The following is a 25,136-nucleotide window of genomic DNA, read 5'->3' on the forward strand; positions in this document are numbered from 1 at the left end:
AGGCCATTTCAAGCGCTGCTTCTCCCTCCATTCCTTCAGCTGTTATTGCTGCAGGGCTACCCTTTTCAGTGCTGTGCTTGTCTAGCCCACCGCCACAGCCCCTCTTGGTCCTCAGCAGGTGGGAGGAGCCAGGTGCCCCTTTAGGACAGTTGCTTCCTCCATTTAGCCAGACCACTCCTCTCCTCTCAGTGGAATGGAGCCCTTGCCAGCCCTGCTCCATCGTCTATTCAGCTGGTCCCAGCCCATCTCTAGGGAGAAAAAAACTCACAAGAGCCGCTTCTGCCCTCGCAACCCATACCAGCTGTTTGTAACCATCTCCAAGGGAAACGGCATGGCTCCTTCTCCATTCATCTGCATGAGCTCCTCTTGGCTTCCCTAAGGGGCCAAGAAAGCAATTTTTCTGCTTGTCAGAATCATTGAGACCAGCTGTGTGAGCCCCTGTGGGACAAGGGTGTCTCCTTCATTGCTTAAAGGTATTTAGAAGGGTGGGTCACTGCAGGTGACCAGGGGAACAAGGGCTAGCATCATTTTTAAAAAAATCACCACTAGTGGCTGGCCCAGAGTGTGGGTACACACCTTCCCCACCCCATAATGCAGCCACTTAGGAAGAGTGGTCTTCCTGAAGAGAATTTGCTGGAGTTGACTTCCTTATCTCCAAACTAAAAAACAAAAAACAGCTAAATATACACAAAATCTCAGAAACCTACAAGCTATACACTCTAGGAAAAAAAAAAGCACCCTTCTGTACACTTAGCAATAAGAGGGATCTTTTCCCACTTACCCCTACTCCCACCCCTGCCCCATCCCACCTCATTAATGTGAGTAATGAATTAGCCTGGCCATAGGTGGTCACTGTAGGCTCTGGAAAATACCCAGTGGAGGGAAAAGACCCCATCAGATGCATGAATGTTTGCGAATGTCGGCTGCCACTGCCCCACTCAGTGTCTGTATAGAATCCTCCCTGACCCTACTTCCCCCTCCAACTCCCAATTTCCACCATGACACAAATTGCTCAAAGGCTGGTGACTTGTGGGCCATTCATCTCTAACCAAGTCCTGATGGAACAAGAGGCCCAAGCCTAAGGGATGCAAGAACGACCCATTTCTTAAATGATACCAGTCCCAGTCAACCTTTTGGTGACATTCTGGTTAAATTTCCCAATTGAAAATGAGCCAACAGACACTCAAACTGGTTGTGTAAATGTTGCTAGACTTTATGTGTTGTACAACTAAACATTGATGTTTGAACAATAATCACTTGGCCTGTACCTTATTTGTGCTCCTTGGTCAAATCATCTATTAGATCAACTCGTGTGGGGAGTGAGCAGGGATAATCTTGGTAAGAAGTAATCACAATTTTTAAAAAATATTTATTCTTAAGTTTTAGGTGGATACAATATCTTTATTTTACATTTATGTGGTGCTGAGGATCGAACCCAGTGCCTTGTGCATGCTAGGTGGGCACTCTACCACTGAGCCACAACCCCAGCCCCAGTAGTCACAAATATTAGAGATGGAAATATCTTGTGAAGTCAGTTTATCTGCAGGTGGCATGAGGTCAAACCTCAAGTCATTATTTCCTGGGATTTTGTATCCCAAATGATAAAGCTCTCACACTTGACCTTGAGGGATGCTGTGCTTTGCCTTCCTCAGTGTAAACATTTATTTTCATTCAGTTTACTTCCTAGTTCCCGCCTTTTATTCTCTAAAGACATAGGCACCAAGTCTATGAAGGGAGTGGACTCACGTTGTCTAGAAGCCTCCCTATTATCCAGGGAATGTTTTGAGTTAAGAATTTAAACTTAAGCACTAGTTTATATCTTTCTTGTACTTAAATCAAATCCTTCCTGTCTTTAAGGTGCCCACTCTTCTAGCAAGCAAACACAACTTTCACCTGTGTCTTATTTCTTTGAGTTTAAAAGTAACAGTTGTATGCAATTATGTCTGGGACCTCAATTAAAAAGTTTCCAGGTATAGATAAATGGTGGGAAGTGGTTTGGAGGGGTCAGAGTCTGAGGAAGACAAGTCAGACTCCTGGAATCATTGAAGTAAAATGATGAGGGTGGGAAGCAGAGTGGTAACACAACACTGAGATTTGAGTGACAGAGAAGTTTAATGGAAATCTAATACCACAGCTAAAGGAAATCTAAAAGCTCAATGCCATCATACAGATATGGAAACAAGTACAGAGAACATAATCCTGGACTAAAGCCCTTCAAGGTTGCAGTTAGTTACCATGGTAGGGTAAAGACTATCTCAATGCTTATTCTACCACTCCTCACCATCCTTATTGTATTTTATTTGTTCTACTAAGTCATATTTAAAAAAATTTTTTTTTTCCTGAAATCAGGTTGTGCCCTACAACCGATGGCGTGTCAGTTTATCTGGCAACTTTTTTCCTCCCTGGCATGTTAATAATTGATGTGTTTTATACTTGATAGCATTTTAAATTTAATAAAATACAGTGGTCAAGAAGATGTTTATTTGGGGCTGGGGCCGTAGTAGTTCAGTGGTAGAGCACTTGCCTAGCATGCGGGAAGCACTGAATTTGATCCTCAGCACCACAAAATTATAAATGAATAAAATAAGGGTATAAAAATATAATAACATCATTTTTAAAAAAAATGTTTATTTGAAGAGCTCTGGTGCCATTTGTGAAGTTTAAAGGAAATAAGAATATGTGCAACATTCTAGTCCTAATAGCAATTATGGTGCAGTGTTACCCTCAGATCCTCACAAACACCTTTGAAGGAGGCATGGCCATATGAAGGATGACCCATAAAGGCTCTCTTGACTCAAGGCTCAAAATTCCCCTTCCACATCCTGACTCATCTCACCTGCCCTTTCCTGGATGCCATCTCACAAGACATTCAGCTCTGATTCCAAGACTTTTCAGATGGAAGACAGTTCTGCGGTTCTCAGGAAAGGAGAGGAATAGTTCCAGACCCTTTTCTGGGAAAGGCTACAGCCAGGGAAGGCTGGGGTCATCCTGGCTGATGTTCTGGGGATGGCTGATTTTAATTTCCATTCCTGGAAGGACCAACCCAAGTCTATTTTAAGCGTGGTCAGGGGAACAGCCATTCTACAACCTCTCAGGAGAGATCACTCACCTATCCCTCTCGCCCTCCGCGCTCCGGGGGCGGAGCAAATCCCCTGGCCCCTCCCCTTCTCCCGGGCCACGGCAACGCTGACCACGCCCACAACATGACCACGCCCCACCACGTGACCTGCCATCTCGCCCTGCCCTTTTCCGTCTTTGCGCCATAATCTCCGCCCTCCCCCTCAGGCTCCGCCCCACATCTTGTCGCAGGCCCCGCCCCTTTCCATCTGAGGGGCGGCGGGAGGGGGCCTGGAGCAAGATGGCGGTGAACCAGAGCCACACCGAGAACCGCCGTGGGGCCATCATTCCTGTTGGTGAAAGGTGCCTGAGGGGACACGGGGGGGCTGCCGTCAGAGAAGGGAGGGGACGAATGAGGTTTAGACCTGCTGGATCGCAAGCTTTCAGCGAATCACGGGCCTTCCCGCCTTTTGTGGGATTGTCACGGCTCTGCCCGGGGTGTGAGGAGCACGCCCTCTGGTGTTCCCTGAGGGAGGGTCGCGGCCGGAGCTCGTGGTCTCCTGCGTGTGGTCTCCCGCGTGTGAAGGGAACGCCTGTCTGTCCTCGCAGGCGCTTGGTGTTCCCCGGCTCGTCCATGGGGCGCTGTGGGGCTGCACCTGCGGCCTCCCAGCAGGGAGGAGCCGGCCCTGCCAGACTCGCAAGACCGAGGCGCCCACTCCCCATTCCACCCACCGGCTTTGCTGGGTCGTGTCTGTCTCCCAGCCCAGCAGTTCTGAATTATGGGCTCCTTTCTGCGCTGATTTGCCCTCATTTCCCATTTGTCCGCTCCAGCGATGACCTTTTTCTGTTTTCTGGGGTACTAGGGACCGGATCCCAGGCTTCACGCATGCTAGACAAGAGCACCACCGCTGAAGTCCTGAGCTCCAACCCCAGCCCCAGAACCTTTGCATCTGCTTGTTGGCCATTTGTGTTTCCCACAAAGCCTCATCTGTAGAAGAGACTGTCTTTGGAGGCTGGGTGTAGCTCAGTGGTAGAGAACTTGCCTAGCATGTGTAAGGCACTAGGTTTATTCCTCAGCACTGCATATAAATAAATAAAATAAAGGTCCATCGACAACTAAAAAGTATATTTAAAAAATTTTAAAAAAAGGAGAGACTGTCTTTTTCCTATAGAGCGGTCTTGGCACCTTTGTGGATAATCTCTTGACAGTATATGTGAAGGTTTGTTTGTGGACTCTATTCTGTTCCGTTGATCTGTTTATCTTTGTATCAGTGCCACACTGTTTTTATTACTGTAATACTGTAACAAGTTTTGGAATCAGGGAGTGTAGATCTTCCAACTCTTTTCTTTTTCAATATTATTTGGTTATTTGGGGTCCCTTGGGATTCCATATGAATTTTAGGATTAATTTTTCTGTTTGTGCAAAAAGTGCTGTTGATTTTGATAGGAAATCTGTAGATCTGTAGATCCCTTTAGGTAATATGGATATTTGTTGAAACCAGGAATTGTGATGCCTCCAGTATTGCTTTTTGCTCGGGATTACTGTGGCTATTTGGGGTCTTTTGTGTTTCCATGTGAATTTTGTTTTTTTTTCCCCCTAGCTCTGTGAGGAATGTCAGCAGAGTTTTTTCACATCCTTAGGTTTATTCCTAGGTGGTGGGGGTTCCTCCTTGTTTTAGTCAATTTTTTTTCTCTGCTGTGACCAAAAGACCTGGCAAGAATAACATAAGGAGGAAAAGTTTATTTGCAGCTCATGGTTTCAGAGGTCTCAGTCCATAGATGGGTGATGCTGTTGCTCTGGGCCCAAGGTGAGGCAGAACATCAAGACTGAATAGTGGTGGAGGGAAGCAAATCAGGACATAGTACCAGGCAGCAGAGACAGAGAGAGCTTTGCTCATAGGGACAAAATATAAAACCCAGAGACACACCCCAGTGACCTACATCCTCCAACCACACCCTTCCAACTTGTAGTTACTCAGTTAATCCATGTTAATGGATGTATCCACCAGGTAGGTTACAACTCTCATAATCATTTCATCTCTGAATGCCATTCTTGCATTGTCTCACACATGAAATTTAGGGAATACCACATATCCAAACCATAACCTTCTGTCCCTGTCCCCTAATAGCTCATGCCCATCTCACAATGTAAAATACATTTAATCCATTTCCAAGAGTCGTCATAATCTTAACAATTCCAGCATTATCCAGAGTCCAAGTCCAAAATCTCATCTGAGACTCAAGGCAACTCTTGACTGTGAGCCAAGATCAAAAGCAGGTTACATATATCTAATATATAATGGCACAGAGTAAGCATTTCCATTTTATAAGGGAGAAATAGGGTCATAGAAAGCAGGGATGGGAGCAAAGCAAGAACAAAATCTAGCTAGGCAAACAAGTCCTGTAGCTCCATGTTCAACGTCTGGAGCACACGGCATTGTAATGTTCTCAAAGGGCTTGTGTAGCCCTACCCCTCGGCCTTTGCCAGTTGCAGTCCAGGTGGCCTCTCTGTTGGCTTGTTTCTGCTTGATTCCTGCAGTTTTCCTCAGCCAGTGTTCCTTGGTGCTGGAACTTTAGCTTCCTTCTCACATCTTCACCTGTCAAATGCTCAGGGGTAGCCTGAAGAGACTCTAAACCTGCTCCACTTTGCCTGCCCTCCCAGGCTTTTGTTTGAAAGCTTGGTGGAAGCCTCCATGACTCCCGTACTCCAGCATCCTGCATTTCTGCAGAACCATCACCATGTGGTTGATGCCAAGGTCTGCCACCATCTCAAGCGTAGCCAAGCTGTCTAAGACTATAACTGCAGTAGCCTTTGAGTGCTTGGATGGCTGAGCAGTGAAAAGCAGGGTGCCTTCATGGTCCCTTCTCACAGGAATTTTTACTTTTATATCCTTGAGTCTAAGATGAGTATGTTCTTGTCAATTCCTGAGATGCCCTCAGTCAGCTTTTCTGTTGTCTCTGGGTAAAGTATTTAGCATCTTTTTAGTGGCTGTAATGTCTTTAGTAACCACAACTTCCTTATCCCAGTTTTACTTGTGTTTTCTGGCCAAATTCCAAGTTTTTCAAAGTTCTGCTTTCTTCTTCTGATTGTCACAGTAAACCTGGCTGAAAGCTGCCAGCAATATCCATGCCAATATTTCAATGCTGTGCTGCCTTGAAATTTCCTCTGACAGATTAATTAGTCCATCATCTTTAAATTTAGACTCCCAGAGAGTCTCAGGACATGAGTAAAATGTAGACAACTTCTTTGACAGAACATATATGAATGGCTTCTAGTCCAATTTCTAGGAGAGTCATCCTCTTCTAAAGCCTCATGAGCCTCGTCTTTACTGTCCACAATGTTATGGCCATTCTGGTCTTCTAAGCTCTCACCAGAATCTCCCACTAAGCTCCACTTAAAGCATTCTAAAGCTTTTCCAGCTTGCATCTCTAAACTTGTCAAAACGCCTCCCTCAAATTCCAAAAGGTCCCAAAGCTTCTGAACTACATGGTGAGGTTAGACAGCATACTATGCTTGGTATCAATGTCTGTTTTAATCAGTCTTTTCATGGCTGTGACCAAAAGACCTGATGAGAAAAACAGAGGAGGGCAAATTTATTTGGGGTTCATGGTTTTGGAGGTCTTGGTCTATTAGTAGCTGACTTCATTGCTTTGACCCAGAGGTGAGGCAGAACATGATGGTGGAAGGGTATGGAGGAGGAAAGTAGCTCACAACATGGCAATGAGGAAGGAGGGGGGTGCTTTGCTCACAGGGACAAAATGTTAAACTCCCAAAGGCATGTCCCAGTCCGCTACCTCCTCCAGCCACACCCTACCTGCCTGTGGTTACCACCTAGTTAATTCATATCAGTTAATTAATCCACTGATTAGGTTCCAACTCTTATAATCTAATCATCATACATCTGAACGTTCTTTCATTGTCTCACGTGAGATTTTTGGGGAACACTACCTATCCAAACCACAATACTCCTCTTCCTCCATCTCCTGTTTCTGTGAATGAGATATGTTTCCTGATTTCTTTCTTAGTTCATTACTAGTGTATTTAAAAAACTACTGATTTTTATGTTGATTTTATATTCTATAATTTATTGAATTAATCTATTATTTATAAAAGTTTTTAGGATTTCTTTTACTTTCTCCTTAATTATATGTCTTTTATTTCTTTTTCTTTCCTGACTGCTCTGGCCAGAATTTCTAGTTTATTGAATGAAAGTGGAGAGAGTGGACACCTTTGTCTTGTTGCTAATCTTAAAAGAAATGCTTCATTTTTCCCCATTCAGTATGATGTTGGCTAGGGGCTTATATTATATAGCCTTTATTATATAGAGATATGACCCTTCTGTATATAATTTAATCAGAGAATTTTTTTCATGAAGGGGTGTTGAATTTTATCAAAGACTTCTTATGCATCTGAGATGATCGTGTGCCTTTTATCCTTCATTCTGTCTTTGTACTGTTTTACGTTTATTGATCTGCATGTGTTCAACCATTCTTGCATCCCTGGAATGAAATCAGTTTGATCATGGTCTATGCTCTTTTTATTGTGCTTTTGAAATTCAGTTTGCAAGAGTTTTGTGTCTGTGTTCCTCAGAGATGTTGGTCTGTTATTTTCTTTTGTTGTTGTGTCCTTGTCAGCTTTTGGTAGCAGGATAGTACTTGCTTTATGAATGAGTTTGAAAGGATTCCTTCACTTTCTATTTTATGGAATAGTTTTAGAAACATTGGTTTTAGTCTTTAAGTCTGATAAAATTCAGCTGTGAATCCATTTGGTCCTAGGTTTTTTTGTTGGGAAACTTCTTATTACTCTTTCAGTATACTTGCTTGCTCTTGATCTATTTAGCATTTTTATATCCTCTTTATTCAATTTTGTTATGTAATATGAGTCCAGAAATTTGTCATTTCTTCTAGATCTTCCAATTTATTGGCATATGGCCTTAAAAATATTCCCCAATGGTCATTTGTGTTTCAGTGTATTTGTTATAAAGTCTTTTTATTTTCACCTCTAATTTTATTTATTTGGGTCTCTCTCTCTCTCTCTCTCTCTCTCTCTCTCTCTCGGTTAGTTTAGTTAAAGATTTGTTAATTTGTTTGTCTTTTCAAAGAACTAACTCTTAGTTTCATTGATCCTTTGTACTGTTCTTTTAGCCTATATATCATTTATTATTACTCTGATGTTTATTGCTTCTTTCCTTGTACTGATTTTTTCTTTTCTTTCTTCTTTTACTGTTTTTTTTTCCTGTTATTGTTGTTTTGATATTAGAGATCAAACCCAGGGCCTAACACATGCTAGGCAAGTGTTCTACCTCTGAGCTACATCCTTGACCCTTAAATTTTTTTTTTTTTGAGACAGGGTCTTACTAATTTGCCCATGAACTTGTGAGCTTCCTGCCTCAGCCTCCTCAGTAGCTGGTGTCACAGGCATGTACCACCACGCCTGTCTTGTTCATTTTCCCCCTAGACCTTGAGATACATCATTATGCTATTTATTTTTAAAAATGTATGTATATTCTGCAGCTGTTGGATGGACTATAGATGTTTGTTCATTTGATCTGTAGTGTAATTTAACTCTGACATTTCTTTTTTTGGAGGAATCTGGATATATCTATTGGTGAGAGTGGGGTATTGAAGTCACCCACTGTTATAGTGGGATCTGTCTCACCTCTTATGTCTAGTAGTGTTTTATAAAGCTGGTTGCTCCAATATTTGGTACATATATACTTGTATGTCTTCTTGATGTATTGTTCCCTTGATCAATATATGGTGACTTTTCTTGTCCTTTTTTAACTGATTCTTTTGTCTTAAACTCTGTTTTGGCAAACAAGTATAGGTATTTCTGCTTGTTTTTAGATTCCATTTGCTTTGAATATCTTTCTTCAAAGATATTAATTTAATTCTATATATGTCTTTGCAGGTGAAGTGAGTTCCTTGTTTTTTTTTAATATTTATTTTTTAGTTATGGGTGGACACAATATATTTTATTTTCATGTGTTGCTGAGGATCGAATCCAGTGTCTCACGCATGCTAGGCGAGCACTCTACCTCTGAGCCACAACCTGAGCCCGAGTTCCTTGTTTGTAGCATATTTTTTGGTTTTGTTTTTTAATTCACTCAGCCAGTCTGTGTCTTTTAATTGGAGAATTAAGACCATTTTCATACATAGTTATAATTAAAAGGTATGTGCTTGTTCTTGTTATTTTGTTGCTTTTCTTCTTGTTGTTTTGAATATTCAGTGTTCATTTCTTACTGTCTTACTCATTTTAGAAATCTGATGGTGTACTGTATTGAAATGTTTGATTCTTGCCTATTTTTCATCTGTATTTTTACCCTTTTAGAGGGATTTATTCTTTCACATGTTCTCTTGATTATGTTTGTCTTACTACTTCCTCTGGGTGTAGAACTCCTTTAAGAATTTTCTCTAAAGCTGATCTAGTGGTCATGAATTCCCTTAATTTATGCTTATCTGGAAGGTCTCTATTTCTTCTTCAATTCTGAAGAATTATCTTGCTAGTTATAGTAATCTTGGTTGGCATTTTTTTTGGGGGGGGGTACATGAAATATGTTATTCCATGCCTTCTGGGTCATTAGAGTTTTTGTTGAGAAATATGCTATTAGTTTATAAGTTTGCCTTTAAATGACTCGGTGATTCTCTCTTGAGACTTTAATATTTTCCTTTGTTCTGTACTTTGGGCATTTTAACTATATAATATGTTATGGAGAGGTTCTTTTCTTTCTATTTGGTTCTGAATACCTCCTGTGCTGGTTGTCTAGCCTTTTCTAGGATTTGGGAACTTTTCTGCTATTGTTTCATTGAATAAGTTTTGTATATTCTCAGCATGTTATTCGTCTTCCTCTGTATGATGATTGTTTAGGTGTTTGGTCTTTTAATGATGTTCCAGATATCTTGCATGCTCTCTTCATTCTTCATTTTCTTTTCTTCATTGTTGTCTGAAAGTACTGTATTGGCAGAGTCATCATCAAGCTCTGATACTCTTTCTTCTGCTTGAATTAGTCAGCTATTGAGGCTTTCAACTGATTTTTTAATTTGACCTTGAACTTTTTATTTCCAAGGTTTTTGTTTGTTTCTTTTCAAAATCCCTATCTCTATTGAATTGCTCATTCATATACTATATTGGTTCCTTCATTCATCAAACTGTATTTTTTCAATTTCTTGGACTTCATTGAACTTTAAAAAATCAATCTTTTGAATTCTTTGGGTGACATTTTATACACTTTGTTATCTTTGGAATTTGTTACTATGCAGTTGTGAACTTTAAGAGGTGAAATATTACCTTGTTTTTTCATATTTCTTGTGTTTCTATGTTGGGATTTATATATCTTTTGGAAGAATCTCTCTTCTTTTAGTGGTGGCCTTATGTGGCTTTATAATGCTGATGTGACTTGGGGTGTTGGTTTATTGTGTAATGTTGAGTCCATTTTCAACTGGACTCCATGGTATAATAACCTTTTTTGGTTGTGATTTATGAGTTTGGGCTTGTAGTGTACTGTATTAGGGTCAGAGTAACCTACTGCCTCTGCAAGCCTTGCAAGATAGGGAAAACTCTTGTACTTCAGGTAGATGTGCTGTAGGCAGCAGAGTATGTGGGATGTGCCTTCTGTGGTTACTCCTATTATGGAAGTGGTAGTCCTTATCAGGACTTGGGGATTTCCATAGGCACTATTTTTTTTTTTTTTTTTGTACCTGGGATTGAACTCGGAGTACTCGACCACTGAGCAACATCTCCAACCCTATTTTATATTTTATTTAGAGACAGGGTCTCACTGAGTTCTGTTGCTAAGGCTGTCTTTGAACTTTCAATCTTCCTGTCTCAGCCTCCCCAAGCTGGGATTACAGAAGTGTGCTATCATGCCTGGCCCTCCACAGGGCCCATCATACCTGGCCCTCCTTGTTATTTGAAAGTGATTCAGAGGAAGTTCAAGATGGTGGTATAACTCAGGATGGTGACACAAATCTGTAATCCCAGCTTGGAAGGCTGAGACAGGATTGTGAGTTCACAGCAACTCAGTGAGACCTTGTCTCTAAATAACGTACAAAAAGGGATGGGGATGTGGCTCAGTGGTTAAGCATCCCTGGGTTCAATCCTTGGTACTAAAAAAAAAAAAAAAAAAAAGATGGCAGTATAGAGAAGGTCGCTTTCCTGGCTGCTCTGTGGCGTGAAACCAAGAAAGCAGTTAGGCAGTTTCTCAGCAAGGAGGGTGAACAAAAAGAAAAAGGGCCAAGGGGGACTTTACTGGAATTTAATATTCAACATTCAAGAAAATCTTGAACACATTTGGCAAATTTGACAAATCTTGACAAATTTCTAGAGACATATGACCTACCCAGATTGAATCAGGAGGACATAGAAAATTAAACAGATCAATTTCAAGCAATAAAATTGAAAACACCATCAAAAGCCGACCATTAAAAACACCCAGGATCAGATGGGTTCTCAGCTGAGTTTTACTAGACCTTCAAAAAAGAAATAATTCTAATCCTTCTCAAATTATTCTATGAAATAGAAAAGGAGGGAACCCTTCCATACTCATTCTATGAAGCTAATATCACTTTCAGACAAAATCAGACAAAGACACATCAAGGAAAGAAAACTTAAGACCAATATCCCTGATGAACATGCAAAAATTCTTAATAAAATACTGGCAAATTGTAAGCATATTAAAAAGATAGTTCACCATGATCAAGTGGGGTTCATCCCAGAGATGCAAGGTTGGTTCAATATTTCAAAATAAAAAAACGTAATTTTTAAATAAAAAAAAGTAATTCATCACATCAGTAGACTTAAAGACAAGAGTCACATGATTATCTCAATAGATTCAGAAAAAGGCAAAATATTTTAAAAAATAATAGCATCCATTTATGTTCAAAACACTAGAAAAACTAAGGATAGACCTCAACATTGTAAAAGCTATATATGTTAAACCCAAGGCCATCATCATTCTAAATGGAGAACAATTGAAAGCATTGCCTCTAAAAACTGGAACAAGACAAAGATGACCTTTTTCACCATTTCTAATCAATATAGTCCTTGAAACTCTAGCCAGAGCAATCAAATAGAAGAAATAAATTAAAGAGATACAAATAGGAAAAGAAGAAATCAAACTATCCCTATTTGCTGATAACATGATTCTATATTTAGAAGACACAAAAACTCAACCAGAAAACTTCTAGAACTCATAAATGAATTCAGCAAAGTAGCAGGATACAAAAATAACATTTATAAATCAATTGCATTCCTATATATCAGTGATGAATCAACTGAAAGAGAAATTAGGAAAACTACCCCATTCACAATAGCCTCAAAGAAAATATTTGGGAATCAATCTAACAGAAGAGGTGAAAGATCTCTGCAATGAAAACTACAGAACACTAAAGAAAGAAATTGGAGAAGACCTCAGAAGTTGGAAAGATCTCCCATGTTCTTAGATAGGCAGAATTAATATTGTCAAAATGCCATACTACAAAAGCGCTATACAGATTTAATGCAATTGCTATTAAAATTCCAATGGCATTCTTCATAGAAATAAAAAAAAGCAGTCATGAAATTCATTTGGTATACAATTAATCAACAAACATATGAAAAAATGTTCAACATCTCTAGCAATTAGAGAAATGCAAATCAAAACTACTCTAAGATTTCACCTCACTCCAGTCAGAATGGCAGCTATTAAGAGTAAAAACAACAATAAGTGTTGTCGAAGATGTGGGGAAAAAGGCACACTCATACATTGCTGGTGGGACTGCAAATTGGTGCAGCCAATAGGGAAAGCAGTATGGAGATTCCTTGGAAAACTTGGAATGGAACCACCATTTGACCCAGTTATACCACTCCTCAGTTTATACTCTAGGACTTAAAAATAGCATATTAGAGGGACACAGCCATATCAATGTTTATAGCAACACAATTCACAATAGCTAAATTATGGAACCATACTAGATGCCCTTCAGTAGATGAATGGATAGGGAAACTTTGGTATATATACACAATGGAACATTCCTCAGCATTAAAAGAGAATAAAATCATGGCATTTGAGGTAAATGAATGAAGTTTAAGAATATAGTGCTAAGTGAAGCAAGCCAAACCCCCCCAAAACAAAGGCCAAATGTTTTCTTTTATATGAGGATGCTAACTCATAATGGCGATGGCGGGGAGCGGGGAGCATGGGAGAAATGGAGGAACTTTAGATAGGGAAAAGGGGAGGGAGGGGAAAGGAGGGGGTAACGGGGTAGGAATGATGGTGTAATGAGTTAGACATCATTTCCCTAAGTACATGTATGAAGACACAAATGGTGTGAAAATACTTTGTGTACAATCAGTGACTTGAAAAATTGTGCTCTATATGTGTAATATGAAATGAATTGCATTCTGCCATCATGTATAAATTAGAATAAATAAATAATTTAATAAAAAGAGGAAAGGTTAAAAAAAAAAGGATGAGCACCTCTGACTTGTGTTTTCTTTCCACCTGTTATAGTAGCAGGTCGTCCTTCTTCAAATCTATTCTCCTCTAGTTTTAAGAGAAATATAAGGAACTGAGTGTCGACTCCGTCCAGCAGAGTCGAACAAAAGAAAGACAAGGACCCGGCGGAACTGTGACAGGTTTTATTGAAGGCGCAACAAGAGGAACCCCGTTCCAAGAAAGTAAGTAGTATATATAGGACTTAGGAGCCAATCACAGAGGAGGTCACATCTCAACCTTGTGGACACATAATAGGAAAGACAGGAAGCATTTACTGGGCCCGAGCTCTTGTGGTTTCTACTGGCCAATGGGGTGGACTTCCTGGTATAGGCACAAACTTGTTTTCACCAAAGGCGGCTGATTTGGCCCAAAATTAAGCCCCATCTTTCCTTGGGCAGGGGACAGCACTAGGCCACAGGAACTGTCCCCAACAGCTCCCCCTTCTTTCTTTTAAAAGAAAAAACAGGAGCTACGGGATGGTGCCTGTCTTAGGTTGCCAGTGGCGCTCGCAAGCCTTACCCATCGTTGGTACAACAGGCAGCATGGTGCATTGGTCTGTTGCCCTGTCTTAGGTTGACAAGCGAGCCCACCAGTCTTACCCGTCTCTGGCTACCCATCCAGCATCAGTAGCCAAACCTGTGGGGAAGTGCCAGCCTCAAGGGCCATAAAGGCCTGCACCATGGCCTGGCGATGACGCTGGTTTTGTTGATGTAAGTGGCAAGCAGCGAAGAATGCCTAGAAATCCTAAGCATATAAATCTTCCCATGGCGATAAAGCCAAACCAGGATTGTCCAGATGAAAAAATCCCACATTTAACCAGCAGAAAGCACTTGGACTCGAGTATTATTAACGTTAACAATTTTTAACCGAAGTTGTTGGGTAAGATCTTTTAACTGTGTAGACCAAGTTTATAAAGGTATGTGGATTACTCTTTGGAAAGATTGGCAGTTTGGGAAAGGTTTACAAATTTGGAGCTAGTGACACAAGATCCTGGGTAGGAGTGAATGTAGCTGAAGACTAAGACATCAGCCAATATGTCCACTTGTTCTTGAAGGAGATTTGTTTTTTGGTTGAGCTAAATTAGGACTTATCGGAAGAGGGTGAGTCCAAAGCAGAGTCATCTTTGTGAGCATCAGGAACATCAGGAGCGTTAACTTCTTGGGAGGTATCATGGTGATATTTGTGAGTCAATCTTTCTGGTATCCAGATCGGTGATTGTTGGTCCTGGGGAAAAACACAAACAGCGCCTCGGTTCCACACTAAAACTGGATCCGGGCCGAACCATTTGCCAGTTAGAACATCTTTCCACATCACTTGAGGGCGCTTTGTAAGATCAGGGGAGGCATGCCGTTCGGCAGCCGAGTGTCTATGTTTGTCTAAATTTAAAAAATTTAGGGTAAATAAAGCAATAGAGAGAAGGTCTTTAGGGGAGCGGAAGGACTCCCGCCGTTTTAATGAGGCGGTCCACAAAATCTGAATATGGCTCATTAGGCCCCTGTACTATTTTAGATAAATGTCCCTGAACATCACCCGGTTCAGGTACTGCCTTCCAGGCTTTAACTGAGGTAGAACCAATCTGTAAATAAACGGCAGGATCATAGCCCACTTGATTAGCAACTCCTGCATATTGACCTTGACCAGTCATCATATCTACATTCCAATGAAGGTTCCCGGCCCTGGCATTACGTCTTGCAACGCCTGTACAGATTTCATGCCATGCTGCTTTCCATCTTTCCATAATAAATATTGTCCTCCAGATAGGATTGCCCTAGTTATAGAGACCCAATCATCTGGTGCATAATATTGACTTCCCATGGATTCAACCATGGCCAAGGTAAATGGAGCTTGAGGCCCATATTGACTAGTGGCCTCTTTAAGTTGCTTAACTAATTTGAAATCCAGCTGTTGATGGTATCTTGCATTATTTTGGTCTTGGAGAACGGGGAATGTTGCCGCTAGATTATGAAAATCAGTCCATCCTTTACTACTCTCGCGACAGCATTCAGGAACTTCCCGTCCTCTGCAAGGAGGTGGTGTCAGAGGTGGGGCAGAGGGATGAGCCTTATTAACATTACAATCCTCCATTTGCCAGACCACTTCCTCTAGTTCGTCTCCGGACATTTCACTATCACTCTCTTTATTACCTCCTAAGGAGGCTTGAGACCGTTTCTCTTTAATCTCTTCTAAGATTTTGTCCCCTTCCTTAATAGCTGTATGATTTTGTAAAGTTTCTGAATTTAAGCAAGTTTGTACAAGACTCCATATCGCTAGGATGCCGGCAGGCAATGCCTTTTGTGTGTCTGCCTTTTTTAAACTTTCCCCAAGATGCTGCCACTGGGGAATACTGAAGATTCCTTCATCTAAAAACCATGGGGCGCATTGCTCTACTGTCTTAAGGAATTTGCGAGCAGTATCGGCTTTTAATGGTGTACCATTAGCCTTCAGTAATACTCTCAGAGGAGTTTCCATTCTCTGCCTCAATATTTCTGATCCCATGGTTACTAGCTAAATATACTTGATAACCCACAAAACACAAATAAACAAGAAACAGAAACAAAATACACGCAATACACAACCACGAATTAGACTTGAATACGGACACATAGATATGCTCCGACGCTTACCTCGTACTTTCGATTCGTCGCACTTCCGCGAGCCTTTGATCGTCACTTTTCCACGAACTTGAATTGTCGCCTTTGGCGAGCTTTCTCTGATCATCGCTTTGCCGTGAACTTGAATTGTCGCCTTCCGTGAGCTTTTCTCGTTTCACTCTTGTGCGAGAGGTTCCCGGGTTTCGGCACCACTTGTCGACTCCGTCCAGCAGAGTCGAACAAAAGAAAGACAAGGACCCAGTGGAACTGTGACAGGTTTTATTGAAGGCGCAACAAGAGGAACCCCGTTCCAAGAAAGAAGGTAGTATATATAGGACTTAGGAGCCAATCACAGAGGAGGTCACATCTCAACCTTGTGGACACATAATAGGAAAGACAGGAAGCATTTACTGGGCCCGAGCTCTTGTGGTTTCTACTGGCCAATGGGGTGGACTTCCTGGTACAGGCACAAACTTGTTTACGCCAAAGGCGGCTGATTTGGCCCAAAATTAAGCCCCATCTTTCCTTGGGCAGGGGACAGCCCTAGGCCACAGGAACTGTCCCCGACACTGAGCACCATGGTAATTCCAGCTACTTGGGAGACAGAGGCAGGAAGATTTCGAATTCAAGCCTAGCATGCAACAGAACAAGATCTTGTTTCAAAAATTAATTTAAAAAAAGGAATGAATTTATCACAGAACATTTAGAAAATACAAAATATTATTTTCTAATTTTTATTTGCATCTTATTTTGTTTCCTTTTATTTTCTCTTCTACATAAATACACATGTTTAACATATTTGGTATATTACCATATACACAGTTTGGGATCTTTTTTTTTTTTTTCTAATTCACGTTATGTATAAGAATGTGCTGGGGGCTGGGGTTGTAGCTCAGTGGTTGAGCGCTTGCCTTGCATGTGTGAGGCACTGGGTTCGATCCTCAGAACCACATAATAATAAATAAATAAATAAACAAAGATATTGTGTCCATCTAAAATTTTTAAAAAATTTTAAAAAGATTAAAAAAAGAGATTCATTTGGGAAAATAAGAGGCCCAGAATAGCCAAAGCAATACTTAATGAGGAAAGTGAAGCAGGAGGCATCACAATACCAGAAATTAAATTATACTACAGAGTTATAGTAACAAAAACATCATGGTATTGGCACCAAAACAGGCATAAAAAACAATGGTATAAAATAGAAGACACAGATAAAACCAATATAGTTATTTCATACTAGACCAAGGCACCATAAATATCCATTGTAGAAAAGATAATGTCTTCAACAAACGGTGCTGGGAAAACTGAAAATCCATATGGAGTAAAATGAAATTAGACCCCTATCTCTCATCCTGCACAAAACTCAAAGTGGATCAAGCATGTAGGCATTAGACCAGAGACTCTGTACTTACTAGAAGAAAAAGTAGGCCCAAATCTCTATCACATCGGTTTAGGAACTGACTTCCTTAACAAGACTCCTAAAGTGCAAGAAGTAAAATCAAGAATCAATAAGTGGGATGGTATCAAACTAAAAAGCTTCTTCACAGCAAAGGAAGCAAGAATGTGAAGAGAGGGTCTGGGGTTGCGGCTCAGTGGTAGAGCGCTTGCCTAGCATGTACGAGGCCCTGGGTTCCATCCACAGCACCACAAAAAAATAAATAAAACAAAGGTATCGTGTCCAACTACAACTCAAAAATAAATATTTTTTAAAAGAAAAAAGAATGTGAAGAGAGAGCCTAGAGAATGGGAGAAAATCTTTTCCACCTGCACCTAAAATAGAGCATTAATCTTCAGGATATAAAAGGACTCAAAAAACTTAACACCAAAACCAAATAAACCAATCCATAAGTGGGCAAAGGAACTGAATGGACATTTCATAGCAGAAGAAATACGAATGATCAACAAATATATGAAAAAATCTCTAGCAACTAGAGAAATGCAAATTAAAACTACATTGAGATTCCATCTCACTCCAGTCAGAATGGCAAGTATCAAGAATACAAGTGATGCCAGGTATGGTGGCGAATACCTGAAATCCCAGAGGCTTGGGAGGCTGATCAGGAGGATTGCAAATTCAAAGCCAGACTCAGTTATGGCAAGGCACTAAGGAACTCAGTGAGACCCTGTCTCTCTGTAAAACACAAAATAGGGCTGGGGATGTGGCTCAGTGGATGAGTGCCCCTGAGTACAATCCTTGGTACCCCCATCCCCCATAACAAGAATACAAGTAACAATAAATGTTGGTGAGGATGTGGGAGAAAAGTTACGTTCATACATTGCTGGTGGGACTGCAAATTGGTGCAAACACTCTGGAAAGCAGTATGGAGTTTCCTTAGAAAACTTGGAATGGACCCACCATTTGACCCAGTTATACCACTACTCAGCATATAGCCAAAGGACTTAAAACGAGCATACTATAGTAATGTGACCACATCAATGTTTATAGCCCCTCAATTCATAATAACTAAGGTATGGAATCAACCTAGGTGCCCTTCAGCAGATGAATGGATGAATAAAATGTGGTACATATAGACAATGGAATATTTCTTAGCCATAAAGAAGAATGAAATTATGGCATTTCTCAGTAAATGGATGTATCTGGAGACTATTATGGTAAGTGAAACAAGCCAATTCCCAAAAAGCAAAGGCTGAATGTTCCCTCTGATATGTGGATGCTAACTCACATTAAGGAAGGAATGGGCGGGGGAGAATAGAGGTTCACTGGATTAGACAAAGGGGAATGAAGAGAATGAGTGGGGGATGGAAATAAGAAAGACAGAATGAATTGGATGTCACTTCCCTATGTTCCTATGTGAATACATGGCCAGTGTAACTCCACATCATGTACAACCATAAAAATGGGAAGTTATACTCTGTGTGTGTATGATATGTCAAAATACGTTCTACTGTCATTTATAACTAGAAAGAACAAATAAGTAATTTTTAAAAAGAAGTGATTCAGATGCTGGTTGCTCCAATTGCACTGAAGGGCCTGAAGTGCTTACCTTCAGATTGGGGACTGGTGAAGATCCAGGTGCTTCATGGGGGGAGGTCGGGGCTGAAATCACAGCTCTCCTCCATGATTCTTACCTTCAAACTTATCTCTCTGCCATCTGACCTGGTATGGCTGTGTAAGGAAACTGTGAAGATGAAGTATCATCTACTGTTAAGTTTTTCTCTTTGCTGTTGTTTTGTGCATATCTTCCCAGGAGCTGGACCTCGGCCTCACCCATATGTGCTTACCTAGGAATGGGTCAACAGCTGGAAGCATATGTCCCCCATTTTCCTTCAGTAGAAGTGTGTGCCAGGGTTCAAGTGGACTGGGTTGTGGTCAAAACTAGGCTTAACTCCTCTCTGCTGAGCTGGGAATCAGGCAGAGCACCTGCCCAATGTACATGAGACCCTGGGCTCAATCCTAGTACCAGAAGGAAAAAAAGAGTGAGAGAGGACTAAAAAAATAAAGAATAAAAATATATATTATGAATAGAAATAAAAAGGGAAAAGTGAGAAAGGAGAAAAATCCAACTAAAGAATAAAAACATAGGGTAAGCCAGTCACTGTGGCACATGCCTGTAAAACCAGCAGCTCGGAAGCCTGAGGCAGGAGGATTGCAAGTTCAAAGCCAGCCTCAGGCTTAGTGGTTGAGTTCAATCCCTGGTAGCCTCCCCCCCAAAAAAGGTAAAATAAAATAAGGAAAATATTAATGAGAAATGAATAATAATAAAAGATCGAATAGATGGAGAAAAAAATATCAAAAGAACCTCCTCGTTGGTGTTCTTGGAAATACTGGGATTCTTCTAAGGTAAGAATATGCCAGGTATGTGGCAGGTGGGTAGTGGGTAGCATTTGCAAGTCCTCTCAACTCTAACCAAGTGAGTTGGGATGGAGTACAGGCTGCACCCCTTGTTTCTTGTTGAATAGGTTAAGATAATGTTGACTGTGCCAGGTGTGTATTCTCTCTGGAAGATTTTAGTTTGCATAAGCAGGGGCATGGCAATGTCTAGGCCAAGTTGGCCCCGGGATTCCTCTGAGGGTGAGGGGAGCAATTGAACCACTGAGCTCTGTGCTGGGGTGGGGATCTGTGGCGTGGGGGCAGGTGAGCAAGAGCTGAACAATTTGCTATCCTCAGCCCCAGGGCCTTCAGATCTAGCCCCCCCCACCAGAAACCACATGTGAGTAGTGTTGCTTCCCAACACAGAGGGCAGGATTATTGAATCACGATGGCCTCCCTGTCCTTCCCCATCCTAGCTTATGCTCTCACTGCATAAACTTCTGAGCAAGTTTGTGTCAGAATACTGAAAGCCACCACTGGGTTGTGTGGCCGCTGCCAACACAGTCAGGGATGAGGTGTGTGTGGGAGTCTGAGATGTGATTGTGTTGGGTTTTCTGATGCCCAGAGCAGTTTAACCCCTAACATAAGAGCTCTTCTCAAGATGACCACTGGATGGGAGTATTCTGGGAGTTTGCTGAGGTGCAGTAAATTTCTTCTCTGTATCTAGCTTGTTGTTTAGGCTCCAGGTCACCTACTGATTTAAGCAGCTTGTCTGCCAGGTACAGACTTCTGCTATGATCCTCTTTTACCTTTATCTCCCTGGATGAAGATCCCAGGTGTCAGTAATTGGGATTTTCCACTTCTCTTGCTTTGTTATTCTCACTAGTTTCTGGAGTCGGCAGGTTTCATTTTCTGTGCCATCGATTTCCAGCGCTCACCCATAGCTGCTCACCTCCACAAGCAGTTAAACACCTGTTGCTTATTTTCCAACTAAGAACACTAGTGCTGAGCATCTCTAGCCCACATCTTGAGCTTTTCTACATCCTCTTTTTTACTTTGAAAGTTAAATGCTATTCAAACTTTAGACAGTTGGATTGTATTCAAACATTAAACAAGTTCTGGATTTTTTGTCATCACTTCCACCTCTTGAATTTTTTTTATTTTGTGTGTGTATGTGTGCATGTGTGGTACCAGGGATTGAACCCAGGGATACTCTTACCACTGAGCTACAGCCTCAGCCCTTTTTATTTATTTATTTTTGAGACAGGGTCTCATTAAGTTGCCAAGGCTGGCTTTGAACTTGTGATCCTCTTGCTCTAGCCTCCTGAGTAGCTCAGGAGTACAAGCCTATACCACCATACCCAGAACCACTTCCTGAATATTTGTCAGCTTTTCAGTGTGTCTACTGCTTCCTGCTTTTTTGCTTCCTCATTTGCCTTCATCTTTGCATGGTACTCATCAACTAGGGATTTCCATTCCATTCTGTTATTCTGAAGACCATTTGGTATATATGTGATTTTTCTGTGAAACTGTTGACATTTGCTAACCTTTGGTGTGACCACTTCTCAGGTACATCATATCATGGTAGATGATAGTGGCAGGAGCATGTAAGCTTTTTTTTTTTTTTTTTTTTTTGGCGATCCTGCCTCAGCCTCCCAAGTTGCTGGGATCACAGGCATGGGCCATTATGTCTGGTTGTAAGTTTTTGATTAGTTTCAAGTTGTTCTGAAAAAGTTGTTCTTGACAGTTTTTTTCTTTCCAGTTTGTTCATTGCTTCGACTAGACTGATATTTGGAATTCCCTATTTTATTGTTTTTTGATACCCTATACTTTAATAAACCTAAAAAAATTCATCTATTTTTTAGCTGCACAATACCACTCTAGTTCTAGTTCTTATTACATCATGTCTATTTTAGGAACTCTTAAACTGACCTCTCCAGTATATCAGGGCTTCTTCAACTCTGTGACTTCCCTACTGAGAAAGTTCACAGTTCCTCCTTGTGTGTCAAATGATGTCTCCAGGCTCCTGTCCTAGCCTGGCTTTCCAGATTTCTCACTGTTCCTTGTGATCTCACATACTTTGATGAAGCCACGCCACTAGCTTCTCCCAAGTATGCAATTTGTTTTCCATTATCCACTCATTTATCTCCATTAATGCTGTTTGCTCCACATCTGGATTGACCCCTACATTCACCTCTGCTTACTGAAACACTACCCATCTCTTAAGAAGCAACTTAAACTAAAGCGTTTCTATGAGGTCATTCCTGTGCTAGTTCTACCATTTCTCCCTTGAGTGATCTGGGGTTGATTGACAGCTGAGCCCGACAAAATTTCTTTTTCTACTGTATATGCATCAGTTCCCCTCCAGCAAGAAAACGCACAGAATTGGAGCAAACCACAATGCTAATGATGTATCAATTAGCAACAGGTTTACTCAGTCCTTTGGGCTACTGCGCATGCCCAAGATCCGGGACTTTCATTATGCGTCCTGTGGTTGTCTGGCTTCCTCCTTTCGCGACTAGGCTGATCCATTTTCCCCTTTCAGGAGTTTCAGGTAGTGCCGCGGCCCTAGGGGTAAATGTCCTCTCGTTTGCCTCTTATGCCCGTTCGCGTGCCCTGTCTATTTCCTACCTAACACTTCCACTAAACTTCTATGACGTTTTTATCACCTATTCCTTTCTTTCAGTAAATATTTGGTAATACTTAGTCTTTGCCAGGGCCAATAGGAAAAATTGAACCATATATCTATCAGATAATTAATAATTTTATGTAATAGTTATATGATTATTATATACTAATAAGTATGTAATAGTTACATAATTATTATATAATAATTATATAATTATTGAGAAAGCAAAAACCTCAACAGGATTTTTTTTTTTCTACTGGGGATTGAACCCAGGACACTTAACCACTGAGCCATATTCCCAACCCTTTTTATATTTTATTTAGAGACAGGGTCTTGCTGAGCTGCTGAGACTGGCTTTGTACTACTGATCCTCCTGCCTTAGCCTCCTGGGCTGCTGGGATTATAGGCATGTGCTACCATGCCCAGCTCCCAACAGGATTTTATGAGAGAGAAAAGCTGAGTCTAAATTTTCCAGGTTCACTGTGAAAGGAGAATGTGAGAGGCTAAGGGAACAAAGTGTCCTAGGGTGCTGAGGCAGTCTGTATTCCTACTTTCTGTTTTAGTCAATTTTTTTTTGTTGCTGTGACCAGAAGACTTGACAAGAACAATATAGAGGAGGGAAAGTTTATTTTGGCTCATGGTTTCAAAGGCTCAGTCCATGGCTGGCCAACTCCATTGCTCAAAGCCAAAGGTGAGTCAGAACATCATGGTGGAAGGGCATGTTGGAGAAAGGCTCAGTATATGGCAACAGGAAGTAGAGACAGAAGTTTGCTCCCCAGGGACTAAATATAAACCCAGTGACCTACTTCTTCCAGCCACATCCTACCTGTGTACAGTTACCACCGAGTTAATTCACCAATTAGGTGAAAGCTCATAACCTAATCATTGTACTGGCAAACATTCTTGCATTGTTTCACATGAGCTTTTGGAGGGACACCTCATGTCTAAACCATAATACCTTCTTTCCCAGAGTCAACAAAATATTTATATTAGCCCAGTGCTTTGTATTTATTACACAAGAGTAAAAATTAATGAACAAACATTGAGAATAGATGTATGTTCAACAAGAAAAAGAAAATTAATTTGGCGATAAAGAGGGAGAAGAAAAACAGAAGCACTTTTCAATAAGAAGCAACATGAGTCTGGCATCTAAATCCAAAAATTATATAACCAGGACTGGAAAAAATCCATGTTACCAGTAATATGTCTGTTTTGGGAAGAATGAGTAAAATGAGCCTGCTTAAAAAAAGTCAGAAGTTAAGAATGAATTGTCAAAAATAAGATCAGTTGAATTCCTTTTTATTTCATTAAAATAGCAGCAGTAACTAACATTTATTGAGTGCTTGCTCTGAACTAGAAGATGTGCTAAGAACATTGTGTGTGTCATTTTATGTGAACCCTAAACTGTGTGCTGTCTGCTTTTTTCCAGTGTCTTGAAGCAGAGTCCAGATGTGGAACTCTCCTTCCCACAGCATCCACAGAGCTCCAACCTCTTTAGTGGTGTAAAGAGGGGAACGTTGTTTCTTAGTTCATACCGGGTAATTTCTACTTCTCCTTTGACCTGCCAATTAATTCTATGTTTGGTTTTTTGAAAACTGGATGGAACTTAAACTGTGACTTTCATAGAGTTTTCAAACATTTGCACTTTGAGATTTTGCATGTTAAAGAGAGATGGAAGAAAACAGGTGATGTTCTTTGGATGCCAGAATGACCTTGCTCTTAGGAGTCTGAATCTATGGAGGAATTCTGCATCCTTTCCCAGATTTTCTTTTCTCACTTAGGTGATTTTCGTGACTTCACGCTCAGTCAGTGATCCCATGCTGTCCTTTATGATGCCGTTTGATCTGATGAAGAACTGCACTGTTGAACAACCACTCTTTAATGCCAACTACATTCAAGGGACTGTTCATGCAGCTCCAGATGGTAAATCTTTCACCTCAGGTGTTTTTCTTTTTTCCCTCGAAAGATTCTAAATGTTCTAGAAGGCTAAGATTCAGACATGGTTCATGTTGGAATTAATGAAGCTGCCCTGCTTCTTTGAATATTGCTTCCTCAGTGACTGTGGTTGTCCTTCTGTTGCCAGCTGTGTCAGTCTCTTAGTAACTGTGTGTGCCCTTTCTTCCCACAGGAGGCTGGGAAGGACAGGCTACTTTTAAATTAGTCTTCAAAAAAGGAGGTGCCATCGAATTTGCTGAGTTGCTGATACAAGCTGCCGCTGCTGGTGAGCTTTGCTGATAAAGCTATTAAACAGTGTGGAGTTTGGAGGAATTGAAGTAGGACTGTTAGCCAAAATTTGCTGGCCTCTATGATCAGGCAGTTGGTATTTGCACATGTATTCAGCAGGCATTTCCTGGACCTACTTAATGTGTGCCAAGTCCCATAATTTGTGTTGGGAACACAAAGATTATTCTGTCCCTCCCTGTCCTGAAGGAGCTTTCAGTTAGACACCCAAGAGCCTAATTATACCTGATAGTATTTGTTCTTTAGATGCTGGTTTCACAGACCTTTTGAGTAGTCTCTTCTCTTGGTCAACCCCTGGTGGCTTAGCTTTTCTGCCTCTGGCATGGCTTTTGTTCTCTGTGGCCTTGTCTTTGCTTCTCTCAGCTTTAGAC

The 25,136-nt window shown here is 41.0% G+C and overlaps 1 protein-coding gene across 1 annotated transcript in view; it reads left to right on the forward strand.

Annotated features, from left to right (window-relative positions):
• The first annotated feature begins 3,358 nt into the window (after positions 1-3,358).
• The window catches only part of Wbp2nl (WBP2 N-terminal like), a 38,432-nt gene continuing 16,654 nt past the window's right edge, over positions 3,359-25,136 (forward strand). Inside the window, exons 1-4 of the mRNA XM_076853353.1 lie at positions 3,359-3,420; positions 23,954-24,062; positions 24,306-24,447; positions 24,653-24,745. Coding sequence (XP_076709468.1) covers positions 3,359-3,420; positions 23,954-24,062; positions 24,306-24,447; positions 24,653-24,745 — 406 coding nt within the window. The remainder of the gene's footprint in view (positions 3,421-23,953; positions 24,063-24,305; positions 24,448-24,652; positions 24,746-25,136) is intronic.

This window comes from Callospermophilus lateralis, chromosome 4, assembly GCF_048772815.1.
Source record: "Callospermophilus lateralis isolate mCalLat2 chromosome 4, mCalLat2.hap1, whole genome shotgun sequence".
In the NCBI taxonomy this organism is placed as follows: domain Eukaryota; kingdom Metazoa; phylum Chordata; class Mammalia; order Rodentia; family Sciuridae; genus Callospermophilus; species Callospermophilus lateralis.